Source organism: Oncorhynchus mykiss, chromosome 23 (genome assembly GCF_057628025.1).
Source record: "Oncorhynchus mykiss isolate SJ-2025 chromosome 23, ASM5762802v1, whole genome shotgun sequence".
In the NCBI taxonomy this organism is placed as follows: domain Eukaryota; kingdom Metazoa; phylum Chordata; class Actinopteri; order Salmoniformes; family Salmonidae; genus Oncorhynchus; species Oncorhynchus mykiss.
In genome coordinates, this window is record NC_143044.1 from 63,383,780 (window position 1) to 63,400,000 (window position 16,221).

The window sequence follows — 16,221 nt, forward strand, 5'->3', positions numbered from 1 at the left end:
TAGTCTACCTCTATGTTGAACCAGGGATAGCAGTGGATCTATCTAGTCTACCTCTATGTTGAACCAGGGATAGTAGTGGATCAATCTAGTCTACCTCTATGTTCAACCAGGGATATCAGTGGATCTATCTAGTCTACCTCTATGTTGAACCAGCGATAGCATCCCCCCTCAGCCCTCTCTTACCATCCCCCCCAGCCCTCTCTCACCATTCCCCCCCCCCAGCCCTCTCTCACCATTCCCCCCCCCAGCCCTCTCTCACCATTCCCCCCCCCCCAGCCCTCTCTCACCATCCCCCCCCCCCCAGCCCTCTCTTACCATCCCCCCCAGCCCTCTCTCACCATTCCCCCCCCCCAGCCCTCTCTCACCATCCCCCCCCCCAGCCCTCTCTCACCATTCCCCCCCCAGCCCTCTCTCACCAGTCCCCCCCCCAGCCCTCTCTCACCAGTCCCCCCCCCCAGCCCTCTCTCACCAGTCCCCCCCCCCCCAGCCCTCTCTCACCAGTCCCCCCCCCAGCCCTCTCTCACCAGTCCCCCCCCCAGCCCTCTCTCACCAGTCCCCCCCTCAAAGTTTTGGGGATCAACTAGAAGCACAGAAGGACGTAAAAGAAGGTCACATGTCAAAATGGGTGAACTTCCCCTTTTAATGGTTCTTATAGAGAAGGAACTATGAGAGGTTTCTCCTCCTAGATGACATCATTCACTGTCCCCCTCCCCCAGGACTGAGCCGCTCTAGGTTCCCCCAGGACTGAGCCGGTCTAGGTTCCCCCAGGACTGAGCCGGTCTAGGTTCCCCCAGGACTGAGCCGGTCTAGGTTCCCCCAGGACTGAGCCGGTTTAGGTTCCCCCAGGACTGAGCCGGTCTAGGTTCCCCCAGGACCGAGCCGGTCTAGGTTCCCCCAGTCCAGCTGCACCGAGGCCAGCTCTCTTTAACTCTCTTTCCCCAGCTGAAAGTGGTCTTTAGATGAGTAGATGGTCTGATTGGTCGACCCAAGGTTGTAACTGGACCAATCATTAGACAGTATATGAAGCATGTTCAGATAACAGGGCAGCAGGTACTGCAGCACACTGACCATTTTTCTCCCACAGATTAATGAGACTTTTTAATTAACCCCAGAATAAATGGCTTCCTTATTACCATGAGCTAATGAGACGCAATGTGGGAACCTCCCTGTGTGGTCGTTCTGTCCCTACTGTCCCCCTGCACCTGCAGCGCCCTACCTCCCTCCTAACTCAGCCCGAGTTACCTCCGGATCCCTCCACTCTGTGAATCAACCAGCCAGTGACTGTTTTGTATTCAGCTCTGAAACCCAATGTTTAATTACCAGGAAATGCAGTGGGCTCTTTCACTGTAGACAATGAATGGCACATAGAGCTCATTGAGGTTATCAGGAAAGGGCCCACTGGTCAATTGGGTCATTGAGTTTAATTGAATTGTTTGACAAGACCTGTAGAGACAAGTAGAGTTCAAACATCCTCAACGTAGAATTGACAAGTTTGTCACAGAATCTGTTGGGGGGAAGGACTGTCATAATCTATTACGCCGCCTAAAAGCCTCCATGCCGACCAACAGTTCCAAGTTCCCGTTGCAGATTGAATCAGAATTTGCCTTTGTCCCTGTGCCCTCATGGAGGCTGATCTGATTACAAGGTGAGCAGCTACGACAGGAAGTTGTCTGACAGTAGTGATCTTTTTATTTAAGGGCCAGGTTACCGACACGAACAGAAGACTACAAGACGCCGGCAGAGAGGTAAGACTCTTCGTCCCCCGTGTCAGAGTTGCCTGTGGTCAGTTAGAGGACATATTGAGACAGGAATAACCTCTGACTGACCTCTCTCCGTAATTGGGGAGGTCTTAACTCTTTTGACCTCTCTTATGTAAGGTGACAGCCCAAACGGAGGAGGTGATTCGCTGTCGGATACAGCAGAGGAACATGACTACCACTGTGGAGAGACTACAGCTGTGTATACCTGGTGAGATATAATATAACATCTATAAACACTGTGTGTTCTGAAAGCTACCTCTCCCCTCTCTTCTTTCTGTTCTAAAAGCTATCTCTCTTCTTTCTGTTCTAAAAGCTACCTCTCTTCTTTCTGTTCTAAAAGCTACCCCTTCTTTCTGTTCTTAAAGCTACCCCTTCTTTCTGTTCTTAAAGCTACCCCTTCTTTCTGTTCTAAAAGCTACCTCTCTTCTTTCTGTTCTAAAAGCTACCCCTTCTTTCTGTTCTAAAAGCTACCCCTTCTTTCTGTTCTAAAAGCTACCTCTCTTCTTTCTGTTCTAAAAGCTACCCCTTCTTTCTGTTCTAAAAGCTACCTCTCTTCTTTCTGTTCTTAAAGCTACCTCTCCCCTCTCTTCTTTCTGTTCTAAAAGCTACCTCTCCCCTCTGTTCTTCTGTTCTAAAAGCTACCTCTTCTTTCTGTTCTAAAAGCTACCTCTTCTTTCTGTTCTAAAGCTACCTCTTCTTTCTATTCTTAAAGCTACCTCTTCTTTCTGTTCTAAAATCTAACTCTCCCCTCTTATTGTTCCTTTTTGCAGTCCTAGAAATGTACAGTAAATTGAAGGAGCAGCTGGAATCCAAAAGGTACGTGCACTTCCTTACTCTCCTCACTATGTTCACTGTTGTCGTCATCAATGTTACTCCACCACCATATATTAACAATAAAGTCCCTCTCTCTAGATAACATGGTGCTTTGGACAGTAAGACCTTAACGCTTTCCTTAGAAACCCTCTCTGGCTCAACATGGCTCACAATCAAAAGGCACGCTGTCTTTACGTCACAGAATTCTCAACAATTCACAGAAATAATGATTGAAGGAAACTGTGAATGGAAGCTATTTCAATGGAACCAAGCAGAGGGGGAGTGAAGCTCACGCTGAACCTGACAGTGATGACCCTTCCCCGTCGCTTACCGTCTGTTTAATCAGTCACAACACATCACGGGGAGAGGTCACCATTCAAACGCAGGACAGTTGCCCTTCTTCACAGCACAGCGCTGGCCTAGACAACATTGCTGTCACAGGCGCCGGTTAGAGAGTTGGAAAGACCCCCGGGGTACTGGGACTCTCCACAGGGGGGACTTCAGGACTACTAGGACCCCTGGGGTACTGGGACTCTCCACAGGGGGGACTTCAGGACTACTAGGACCCCTGGGGTACTGGGACTATCCACAGGGGGGGGGGGGGACTTAAGGACTACTAGGACCCCTGGGGTACTGGGACTATCCACAAGGGGGGGGGGGGCTTCAGGACTACTAAGACCCCTGGGGTACTGGGACTATCCACAGGGGGGGAGGGGGGGGCTTCAGGACTACTAGGACCCCTGGGGTACTGGGACTATCCACGGGGGGGGGGACTTCAGGACTACTAGGACCCCTGGGGTACTGGGACTATTCACAGGGGGGACTTCAGGACTACTAGGACCCCTGGGGTACTGGGACTATCCACAGGGGGGACTTCAGGACTACTAGGACCCCTGGGGTACTGGGACTATCCACAGGGGGGGGGGACTTCAGGACTACTAGGACCCCTGGGGTACTGGGACTATCCACAGGGGGGGGGGGGGGCTTCAGGACTACTAGGACCCCTGGGGTACTGGGACTATCCACAGGGGGGGGACTTCAGGACTACTAGGACCCCTGGGGTACTGGGACTATTCACAGGGGGGACTTCAGGACTACTAGGACCCCTGGGGTACTGGGACTATCCACAGGGGGGGGACTTCAGGACTACTAGGACCCCTGGGGTACTGGGACTATCCACAGGGGGGGGGACTTCAGGACTACTAGGACCCCTGGGGTACTGGGACCATCCATGGGGGGGACTTCAGGACTACTAGGACCCCTGCGGTACTGGGACTATCCACAGGGGGGGGGGGGGCTTCAGGACCACTAGGACCCCTGGGGTACTGGGACTATCCACAGGGGGGGCTTCAGGACTACTAGGACCCCTGGGGTACTGGGACTATCCACAGGGGGGACTTCAGGACTACTCAGACCCCTGGGGGTGGTTCAGGGGGCCTCTAGGCAGAACAAATTATAAAGGTTAGGACATGGGGGGTTATTATGTGATGTCATCACTGGGTTAAGACATGGGGGTTATTATGTTGTGATGTCATCACTGGGTTAGGACATGGGGGGTTATTATGTTGTGATTTCATCACTGGGTTAGGACATGGGGGTTATTATGTTGTGATGTCATCACTGGGTTAGGACATGGGGGGTTATTATGTTGTGATGTCATCACTGGGTTAGGACATGGGGGGTTATTATGTTGTGATTTCATCACTGGGTTAGGACATGGGGGTTATTATGTTGTGATGTCATCACTGGGTTAGGACATGGGGGTTATTATGTTGTGATTTCATCACTGGGTTAGGACATGGGGGGTTATTATGTTGTGATTTCATCACTGGGTTAGGACATGGGGGGTTATTATGTTGTGATTTCATCACTGGGTTAGGACATGGGGGTTATTATGTTGTGATTTCATCACTGGGTTAGGACATGGGGGGTTATTATGTTGTGATTTCATCACTGGGTTAGGACATGGGGGGTTATTATGTTGTGATTTCATCACTGGATTAGGACATGGGGGGTTATTATGTTGTGATTTCATCACTGGGTTAGGACATGGGGGTTATTATGTTGTGATTTCATCACTGGGTTAGGACATGGGGGGTTATTATGTTGTGATGTCATCACTGGGTTAAAACATTGTGACATGTCATGCCACTCACAGTAAACACCACCCAGCCCAGGTCTTTGTCATGCCACTCACAGTAAACACCACCCATCCCATGTCTTTGTCATACCACCCACAGTAAACACCACCCAGCCCAGGCCTTTGTCATACCACCCACAGTAAACACCACCCAGCCCAGGTCTTTGTCATAACTCTCACAGTAAACACCACCCAGCCCAGGCCTTTGTCATACCACCCACAGTAAACACCACCCAGCCCAGGTCTGTCATGCCACCCACAGTAAACACCACCCAGCCCAGGTCTTTGTCATACCACCCACAGTAAACACCACCCAGCCCAGGTCTGTCATGCCACCCACAGTAAACACCACCCAGCCCAGACCTTTGTCATACCACCCACATTAAACACCACCCAGCCCAGGTCTGTCATGCCACCCACAGTAAACACCACCCAGCCCAGGTCTTTGTCATACCACCCACAGTAAACACCACCCAGCCCAGGTCTGTCATGCCACCCACAGTAAACACCACCCAGCCCAGACCTTTGTCATACCACCCACATTAAACACCACCCAGCCCAGGTCTGTCATGCCACCCACAGTAAACACCACCCAGCCCAGGTCTTTGTCATACCACCCACAGTAAACACCACCCAGCCCAGGTCTGTCATGCCACCCACAGTAAGCACCACCCAGCCCAGGTCTTTGTCATGCCACTCACAGTAAACACCACCCAGCCCAGGTCTGTCATGCCACCCACAGTAAACACCACCCAGCCCAGACCTTTGTCATACCACCCACATTAAACACCACCCAGCCCAGGTCTGTCATGCCACCCACAGTAAACACCACCCAGCCCAGGTCTTTGTCATACCACCCACAGTAAACACCACCCAGCCCAGGTCTGTCATGCCACCCACAGTAAACACCACCCAGCCCAGACCTTTGTCATACCACCCACATTAAACACCACCCAGCCCAGGTCTGTCATGCCACCCACAGTAAACACCACCCAGCCCAGGTCTTTGTCATACCACCCACAGTAAACACCACCCAGCCCAGGTCTGTCATGCCACCCACAGTAAACACCACCCAGCCCAGGTCTTTGTCATACCACCCACAGTAAACACCACCCAGCCCAGGTCTGTCATGCCACCCACAGTAAACACCACCCAGCCCAGGTCTTTGTCATAACTCTCACAGTAAACACCACCCAGCCCAGGTCTTTGTCATGCCACTCACAGTAAACACCACCCAGCCCAGGCCTTTGTCATACCACCCACAGTAAACACCACCCAGCCCAGGTCTTTGTCATACCACCCACAGTAAACACCACCCAGCCCAGGTCTTTGTCATACCACCCACAGTAAACACCACCCAGCCCAGACCTTTGTCATACCACCCACAGTAAACACCACCCAGCCCAGGCCTTTGTCATACCACCCACAGTAAACACCACCCAGCCCAGACCTTTGTCATACCACCCACAGTAAACACCACCCAGCCCAGACCTTTGTCATACCACCCACAGTAAACACCACCCTGCCCAGGCCTTTGTCATACCACCCACAGTAAACACATCCCAGCCCAGACCTTTGTCATACCACCCACAGTAAACACCACCCAGCCCAGGTCTTTGTCATAACTCTCACAGTAAACACCACCCATCCCATGTCTTTGTCATACCACCCACAGTAAACACCACCCAGCCCAGGTCTTGTCATACCACCCACAGTAAACACCACCCAGCCCAGGCCTTTTTCATGAACAGTCCTTTACTCTGTTACACTGATAAAAGACTGAATCTACTGTATGACGCCACATCCTGTATATTTCAACTAGCACACATAGCGTATATACCGAGACATTATTCATTGGTCCTCTGTCATCTAATCATCCTTAAACATATCCAGCAGTGTTTCCAGTAATACAACCCTCGGTCAGCAGAGTGATCCATTTGTACAGTAGCAGTATGAAAGCCAACCAGACTAGAGAGGAGGGATGAGATGTGACGGCAGGTATCTGTGTTCCAGGTACTATGCTGCGTTGAAGACCATGGAGCAGCTGGAGAAGGTGTACATCCCCCGGGTCAGCCGCTACCGCTTCTGTCAGATCATGGCTGAGAACCTGCCCAAGCTCAGAGAGGACATTAAGGACATCTCCATGTCCGACCTCAAGGACTTCCTGGAGAGCATCAGGAAACACTCGGACAAGATCGGAGAGACCGCCATGAAACAGGTAAGAGACGTTGTTGTTGTTGTTGTTATTATATAGAAACAGGCAGAGTACAGGTACTAAACAGGTATGAGACGTTGTTGTTGTTGTTATTATATAGAAACAGGCAGAGTACAGGTACTAAACAGGTATGAGACGTTGTTGTTGTTGTTATTATATAGAAACAGGCAGAGTACAGGTACTAAACAGGTATGAGACGTTGTTGTTGTTGTTATATAGAAACAGGCAGAGTACAGGTACTAAACAGGTATGAGACGTTGTTGTTGTTGTTATTATATAGAAACAGGCAGAGTACAGGTACTAAACAGGTATGAGACGTTGTTGTTGTTATTATATAGAAACAGGCAGAGTACAGGTACTAAACAGGTATGAGACGTTGTTGTTGTTGTTATTATATAGAAACAGGCAGAGTACAGGTGCTAAACAGGTATGAGACGTTGTTGTTGTTATTATATAGAAACAGGCAGAGTACAGGTACTAAACAGGTATGAGACGTTGTTGTTGTTGTTATTATATAGAAACAGGCAGAGTACAGGTACTAAACAGGTATGAGACGTTGTTGTTGTTATTATATCGAAACAGGCAGAGTACAGGTGCTAAACAGGTATGAGACGTTGTTGTTGTTATTATATAGAAACAGGCAGAGTACAGGTACTAAACAGGTATGAGACGTTGTTGTTGTTGTTATTATATAGAAACAGGCAGAGTACAGGTTCTAAACAGGTATGAGACGTTGTTGTTATTATATAGAAACAGGCAGAGTACAGGTACTAAACAGGTATGAGACGTTGTTGTTGTTGTTATTATATAGAAACAGGCAGAGTACAGGTTCTAAACAGGTATGAGACGTTGTTGTTATTATATAGAAACAGGCAGAGTACAGGTGCTAAACAGGTATGAGACGTTGTTGTTGTTATTATATAGAAACAGGCAGAGTACAGGTACTAAACAGGTATGAGACGTTGTTGTTGTTGTTATTATATAGAAACAGGCAGAGTACAGGTACTAAACAGGTATGAGACGTTGTTGTTGTTATTATATAGAAACAGGCAGAGTACAGGTTCTAAACAGGTATGAGACGTTGTTGTTATTATATAGAAACAGGCAGAGTACAGGTGCTAAACAGGTATGAGACGTTGTTGTTGTTATTATATAGAAACAGGCAGAGTACAGGTACTAAACAGGTATGAGACGTTGTTGTTGTTGTTATTATATAGAAACAGGCAGAGTACAGGTACTAAACAGGTATGAGACGTTGTTGTTGTTGTTATTATATAGAAACAGGCAGAGTACAGGTGCTAAACAGGTATGAGACGTTGTTGTTGTTATTATATAGAAACAGGCAGAGTACAGGTACTAAACAGGTATGAGACGTTGTTGTTGTTGTTATTATATAGAAACAGGCAGAGTACAGGTACTAAACAGGTATGAGACGTTGTTGTTGTTGTTATTATATAGAAACAGGCAGAGTACAGGTACTAAACAGGTATGACACGTTGTTGTTGTTATTATATAGAAACAGGCAGAGTACAGGTACTAAACAGGTATGAGACGTTGTTGTTGTTATATAGAAACAGGCAGAGTACAGGTACTAAACAGGTATGAGACGTTGTTGTTGTTATTATATAGAAACAGGCAGAGTACAGGTACTAAACAGGTATGAGACGTTGTTGTTGTTGTTATTATATAGAAACAGGCAGAGTACAGGTACTAAACAGGTATGAGACGTTGTTGTTATATAGAAACAGGCAGAGTACAGGTACTAAACAGGAATGAGACGTTGTTGTTATATAGAAACAGGCAGAGTACAGGTACTAAACAGGTATGAGACGTTGTTGTTGTTATTATATAGAAACAGGCAGAGTACAGGTACTAAACAGGTATGAGACGTTGTTGTTATATAGAAACAGGCAGAGTACAGGTACTAAACAGGTAAGAGACGTTGTTGTTGTTGTTATTATATAGAAACAGGCAGAGTACAGGTACTAAACAGGTATGAGACGTTGTTGTTGTTATATAGAAACAGGCAGAGTACAGGTTCTAAACAGGTATGAGACGTTGTTGTTGTTATATAGAAACAGGCAGAGTACAGGTTCTAAACAGGTATGAGACGTTGTTGTTGTTATATAGAAACAGGCAGAGTACAGGTTCTAAACAGGTATGAGACGTTGTTGTTGTTATATAGAAACAGGCAGAGTACAGGTTCTAAACAGGTATGAGACGTTGTTGTTGTTATATAGAAACAGGCAGAGTACAGGTTCTAAACAGGTATGAGACGTTGTTGTTGTTATATAGAAACAGGCAGAGTACAGGTACTAAACAGGTATGAGACGTTGTTGTTGTTATATAGAAACAGGCAGAGTACAGGTACTAAACAGGTATGAGACGTTGTTGTTGTTATATAGAAACAGGCAGAGTACAGGTACTAAACAGGTATGAGACGTTGTTGTTATTATATAGAAACAGGCAGAGTACAGGTACTAAACAGGTATGAGACGTTGTTATTATATAGAAACAGGCAGAGTACAGGTACTAAACAGGTATGAGACGTTGTTGTTGTTGTTATTATATAGAAACAGGCAGAGTACAGGTACTAAACAGGTAAGAGACGTTGTTGTTGTTGTTATTATATAGAAACAGGCAGAGTACAGGTTCTAAACAGGTATGAGACGTTGTTGTTGTTGTTATATAGAAACAGGCAGAGTACAGGTACTAAACAGGTAAGAGACGTTGTTGTTGTTGTTATATAGAAACAGGCAGAGTACAGGTACTAAACAGGTATGAGACGTTGTTGTTATTATATAGAAACAGGCAGAGTACAGGTACTAAACAGGTAAGAGACGTTGTTGTTGTTGTTATTATATAGAAACAGGCAGAGTACAGGTTCTAAACAGGTATGAGACGTTGTTGTTATTATATAGAAACAGGCAGAGTACAGGTTCTAAACAGGTATGAGACGTTGTTGTTGTTGTTATATAGAAACAGGCAGAGTACAGGTGCTAAACAGGTATGAGACGTTGTTGTTGTTATTATATAGAAACAGGCAGAGTACAGGTACTAAACAGGTAAGAGACGTTGTTGTTGTTGTTATTATATAGAAACAGGCAGAGTACAGGTACTAAACAGGTATGAGACGTTGTTGTTGTTGTTGTTATTATATAGAAACAGGCAGAGTACAGGTACTAAACAGGTAAGAGACGTTGTTGTTGTTGTTATTATATAGAAACAGGCAGAGTACAGGTACTAAACAGGTATGAGACGTTGTTGTTGTTGTTGTTATTATATAGAAACAGGCAGAGTACAGGTACTAAACAGGTATGAGACGTTGTTGTTATTATATAGAAACAGGCAGAGTACAGGTACTAAACAGGTAAGAGACGTTGTTGTTGTTGTTGTTATTATATAGAAACAGGCAGAGTACAGGTACTAAACAGGTATGAGACGTTGTTGTTGTTGTTGTTGTTGTTATTATATAGAAACAGGCAGAGTACAGGTACTAAACAGGTAAGAGACGTTGTTGTTGTTGTTATTATATAGAAACAGGCAGAGTACAGGTACTAAACAGGTATGAGACGTTGTTGTTGTTGTTATTATATAGAAACAGGCAGAGTACAGGTTCTAAACAGGTATGAGACGTTGTTGTTGTTATATAGAAACAGGCAGAGTACAGGTACTAAACAGGTATGAGACGTTGTTGTTGTTATATAGAAACAGGCAGAGTACAGGTTCTAAACAGGTATGAGACGTTGTTGTTGTTATATAGAAACAGGCAGAGTACAGGTTCTAAACAGGTATGAGACGTTGTTGTTATTATATAGAAACAGGCAGAGTACAGGTTCTAAACAGGTATGAGACGTTGTTGTTGTTATATAGAAACAGGCAGAGTACAGGTTCTAAACAGGTATGAGACGTTGTTGTTGTTATATAGAAACAGGCAGAGTACAGGTACTAAACAGGTAAGAGACGTTGTTGTTGTTGTTGTTGTTGTTATTATATAGAAACAGGCAGAGTACAGGTACTAAACAGGTAAGAGACGTTGTTGTTGTTGTTATTATATAGAAACAGGCAGAGTACAGGTGCTAAACAGGTATGAGACGTTGTTGTTGTTATTATATTGAAACAGGCAGAGTACAGGTTCTAAACAGGTATGAGACGTTGTTGTTGTTGTTGTTGTTGTTATTATATAGAAACAGGCAGAGTACAGGTACTAAACAGGTATGAGACGTTGTTGTTGTTGTTATTATATAGAAACAGGCAGAGTACAGGTACTAAACAGGTATGAGACGTTGTTGTTGTTATTATATAGAAACAGGCAGAGTACAGGTACTAAACAGGTATGAGACGTTGTTGTTGTTGTTATTATATAGAAACAGGCAGAGTACAGGTGCTAAACAGGTATGAGACGTTGTTGTTGTTGTTATATAGAAACAGGCAGAGTACAGGTACTAAACAGGTATGAGATGTTGTTGTTATTATATAGAAACAGGCAGAGTACAGGTGCTAAACAGGTATGAGACGTTGTTGTTGTTGTTGTTGTTATTATATAGAAACAGGCAGAGTACAGGTACTAAACAGGTAAGAGACGTTGTTGTTGTTGTTATTATATAGAAACAGGCAGAGTACAGGTACTAAACAGGTATGAGACGTTGTTGTTATTATATAGAAACAGGCAGAGTACAGGTACTAAACAGGTATGAGACGTTGTTGTTATTATATAGAAACAGGCAGAGTACAGGTACTAAACAGGTAAGAGACGTTGTTGTTATATAGAAACAGGCAGAGTACAGGTTCTAAACAGGTAAGAGACGTTGTTGTTGTTATTATATAGAAACAGGCAGAGTACAGGTACTAAACAGGTATGAGACGTTGTTGTTGTTATTATATAGAAACAGGCAGAGTACAGGTACTAAACAGGTATGAGACGTTGTTGTTGTTGTTATTATATAGAAACAGGCAGAGTACAGGTACTAAACAGGTATGAGACGTTGTTGTTATATAGAAACAGGCAGAGTACAGGTACTAAACAGGTATGAGATGTTGTTGTTGTTATTATATAGAAACAGGCAGAGTACAGGTACTAAACAGGTATGAGACGTTGTTGTTGTTGTTATTATATAGAAACAGGCAGAGTACAGGTACTAAACAGGTATGAGACGTTGTTGTTGTTATATAGAAACAGGCAGAGTACAGGTACTAAACAGGTATGAGACGTTGTTGTTGTTATTATATAGAAACAGGCAGAGTACAGGTTCTAAACAGGTATGAGACGTTGTTGTTGTTGTTATTATATAGAAACAGGCAGAGTACAGGTACTAAACAGGTATGAGACGTTGTTGTTATTATATAGAAACAGGCAGAGTACAGGTACTAAACAGGTATGAGACGTTGTTGTTGTTGTTATATAGAAACAGGCAGAGTACAGGTACTAAACAGGTATGAGACGTTGTTGTTGTTATTATATAGAAACAGGCAGAGTACAGGTACTAAACAGGTATGAGACGTTGTTGTTGTTATTGTTGTTATTATATAGAAACAGGCAGAGTACAGGTACTAAACAGGTATGAGACGTTGTTGTTGTTGTTATTATATAGAAACAGGCAGAGTACAGGTGCTAAACAGGTATGAGACGTTGTTGTTGTTATTATATAGAAACAGGCAGAGTACAGGTACTAAACAGGTATGAGACGTTGTTGTTGTTGTTATTATATAGAAACAGGCAGAGTACAGGTACTAAACAGGTATGAGACGTTGTTGTTGTTATTATATAGAAACAGGCAGAGTACAGGTACTAAACAGGTATGAGACGTTGTTGTTGTTGTTATTATATAGAAACAGGCAGAGTACAGGTACTAAACAGGTATGAGACGTTGTTGTTGTTATTATATAGAAACAGGCAGAGTACAGGTACTAAACAGGTAAGAGACGTTGTTGTTGTTGTTATTATATAGAAACAGGCAGAGTACAGGTACTAAACAGGTATGAGACGTTGTTGTTGTTATATAGAAACAGGCAGAGTACAGGTACTAAACAGGTATGAGATGTTGTTGTTATTATATAGAAACAGGCAGAGTACAGGTACTAAACAGGTATGAGACGTTGTTGTTGTTGTTGTTGTTGTTATTATATAGAAACAGGCAGAGTACAGGTACTAAACAGGTATGAGACGTTGTTGTTGTTATTATATAGAAACAGGCAGAGTACAGGTACTAAACAGGTATGAGACGTTGTTGTTGTTGTTATTATATAGAAACAGGCAGAGTACAGGTACTAAACAGGTATGAGACGTTGTTGTTGTTATTATATAGAAACAGGCAGAGTACAGGTACTAAACAGGTATGAGACGTTGTTGTTGTTGTTATTATATAGAAACAGGCAGAGTACAGGTACTAAACAGGTATGAGACGTTGTTGTTGTTATTATATAGAAACAGGCAGAGTACAGGTACTAAACAGGTATGAGACGTTGTTGTTGTTATTATATAGAAACAGGCAGAGTACAGGTACTAAACAGGTATGAGACGTTGTTGTTGTTATTATATAGAAACAGGCAGAGTACAGGTACTAAACAGGTATGAGACGTTGTTGTTGTTGTTATTATATAGAAACAGGCAGAGTACAGGTACTAAACAGGTATGAGACGTTGTTGTTGTTATTATATAGAAACAGGCAGAGTACAGGTACTAAACAGGTAAGAGACGTTGTTGTTGTTGTTATATAGAAACAGGCAGAGTACAGGTACTAAACAGGTATGAGACGTTGTTGTTGTTGTTATATAGAAACAGGCAGAGTACAGGTACCAAACAGGTATGAGACGTTGTTGTTGTTGTTGTTGTTGTTATATAGAAACAGGCAGAGTACAGGGGCCTGTTGCACAAAACTAGGATAAGGGATTAAGCCAGGATATCTTGGTGATCCTGGCTCAATTGATCCGTAATCCGGTTGCACTAAAGATGGATAGGGGGCAGGAGGATATGTTATGGTATAAATTACCATGGAGATTTATTCTGTGGAGCTAGCCTGCTCCAGACCAGGCTAAATTCCAGGATCTATTTAATCTCATCCCTAATGTCAGTCAGCAGTCACCACAAATGGAAACCAATAGTTATTTCACTGCTCACTATACATTGTTATCACATATAACTAGACCCACTGTTATTTAAACGTTTGTGATCATTAATTTCAATGATTTTGGATAAAAAATGATTTTTAGATGATGTTGCTATCATTAGATAATTTACAGTTTCCCATAGACTATAAGGCTATATATAAAATGCTAGAATATTAGGGCCACAGAGGGGAAAAAAACACAAGTCATAATATTGTAACCAGTTGTTTTAAAGGAGGACAGTTGTTAAAATGACAGATGTGGGGCATTTCGTGAAATTGTACTTCAGTATGGTTTCATAAACAAAGACATGCTGATGTGCCAGAATATTAAGTATCACATTGTCATAAGTATCAAAACTGTAAAAACAATATGTAGCTTTTCTGCAGAAAGAACCAGCCTCATAAATTTATGACTTTATCCTTTTTCTTCAGTGTGGCCCTAGTACTCTGTCATATAAACAAATACACATTCCATATGAATATAAAAACACAATGTGTAACATTATGTTCCTTTATTGAATAAGGACAAAACAAAGCAGGTAAACCATCAGCTCCTTTCAAAACTGAAGTCACAGTGACTCTACAAGATGGAAAGCACAGAATCTAAGCATATTATACAAAATGATACATATACAGACCTTTGAATGTGTATAACACACCCTGCATGTCTGCACACTAAAATAAATGCAGGACAAATCCATACACATCAACTGAACAGACAAATGAATGGATGCAGTAGTCTCCCTGCAGCCTTGTATTACACACTGTATACCGCACAAACATCATAAGAGGCCAAATTCGTCAAAAAACGAACCCAAAAAAACCCAAATTCCTCTGCCACCGCAGGACATATTTAACCAAAATTGAAAGCACACATACTAACTAAAATAATTCAACACATATTGGTCCCTCAGCAGCCGACCACTGTCGTCATCAGGGAAGATTGCCGGATTGTCCCAGTCCATGGCTGGTGGCACTCTGGGGGCCCTCTCCTTCCTCAGGCAGGCCACATTGTGAAGGACAGCACAAGCCACAGTAATATCACATGCCCTAACAGGGCTGACCCTTAATTTGTGAAGGCAGTGAAAGCGTGCCTTCAGGAGGCCAAAGGTCATTTCAACTCTGGCCCTGGTCCTGGCATGGGCATGGTTGTAGGCCTGCTGTGCTTCCTGGGGGTCTGTGAAAGGTGTCAGGAGAAAAGGCTGGCAGCCATACCCCCTGTCTCCCAGCAACACACCAGAGAATTCACCTGTCAACACAAAATCTCATCATTACTACCTCATAAACACAGTGATATTCTTGACACAGCCATGATGGTTATAAATAGGGGTTGTGTGGCTTACCTTGTGATAGGCACTGATAGATTTCAGAGGCCCGAAAGATTCTGGAGTCATGGACTGAGCCAGGCCATTTTGCCACAACATTGCTGATCACACAGTCAGCATTGCAGACCATCTGAAATCATAAGATGAGGAATATTACACCAATCAATGCACATCACTGGCAATGCAGAGTGTTCGTCAATGGACAATATCAAAAAGTTATGTTCACCTGAACATTAATGCTGTGAAAGGATTTCCTATTCACAAAATCGGCCTCATGGGCACCTGAGGGGGCTTTTATCCTTATGTGTGTGCAGTCCACTGCACCAATGACATTTGGGAAACCTGTCACACAAAGTAATGAGTATCCTACTATGTGTTAACAGTTGTCCTGTAATTTGTAGATCCTCTTACCTGCAATCCTATAGAACTCCTCTTTGATGTCACAGAGTCTTCTGTGGCCAGGGAAGGAGATGAAGACATCTGCTAATGCTTTGATAGCCAGACACACACTCCTTATTGTGCGGCAAATTGTGGCCTTGTTCAGCTGTTCTGCATCCCCCACTGAGTACAGGAAGGCTCCACTAGCAAAAAAGCGCAAGGCCACACAAACCATTTGCTCCACACTCAGTGCATGGCTCCGTGCAGTGCGGTGCTTAATCCTGGGACCCAGTAGTCTGCATAGATACCTGATGCCATCTGCAGAAAACCTGTATCTTTCATATAGATGGTCATCAGGGAAGGCCAGTGGGTCCAACCGGTCCCTGAAGACCCTTTCTCACCTGAAGGCTCTCCTCAGCACAAGTGCTTCTTCATCCACCACATCTCGCACGAATGGGCATGCCATTGTCAGAGCAGAAAGGAA

The 16,221-nt window shown here is 44.0% G+C and overlaps 1 protein-coding gene and 1 long non-coding RNA gene across 9 annotated transcripts in view; one reads left to right on the forward strand and one right to left on the reverse strand.

The window, feature by feature from the left end:
• exoc6 (exocyst complex component 6) overlaps window positions 1-16,221 on the forward strand; it is a 146,528-nt gene that overhangs the window by 45,204 nt on the left and 85,103 nt on the right. For all 8 annotated transcript variants that reach the window (XM_090217887.1, XM_090217884.1, XM_090217886.1 and 5 more), the window contains exons 3-6: window positions 1,698-1,745; window positions 1,878-1,968; window positions 2,531-2,576; window positions 6,727-6,931. In XM_090217887.1, the coding sequence (XP_090074013.1) occupies window positions 1,698-1,745; window positions 1,878-1,968; window positions 2,531-2,576; window positions 6,727-6,931 (390 nt within the window). The remainder of the gene's footprint in view (window positions 1-1,697; window positions 1,746-1,877; window positions 1,969-2,530; window positions 2,577-6,726; window positions 6,932-16,221) is intronic.
• LOC149972653 (uncharacterized) overlaps window positions 14,532-16,221 on the reverse strand; it is a 2,466-nt gene continuing 776 nt past the window's right edge. Inside the window, exons 1-2 of the long non-coding RNA XR_016491189.1 lie at window positions 15,378-16,221; window positions 14,532-15,283 (exon numbers count right to left, since the gene is read on the reverse strand). The exon at window positions 15,378-16,221 is cut by the window's right edge and continues 776 nt beyond it. This is a non-coding gene — a long non-coding RNA (uncharacterized LOC149972653). The remainder of the gene's footprint in view (window positions 15,284-15,377) is intronic.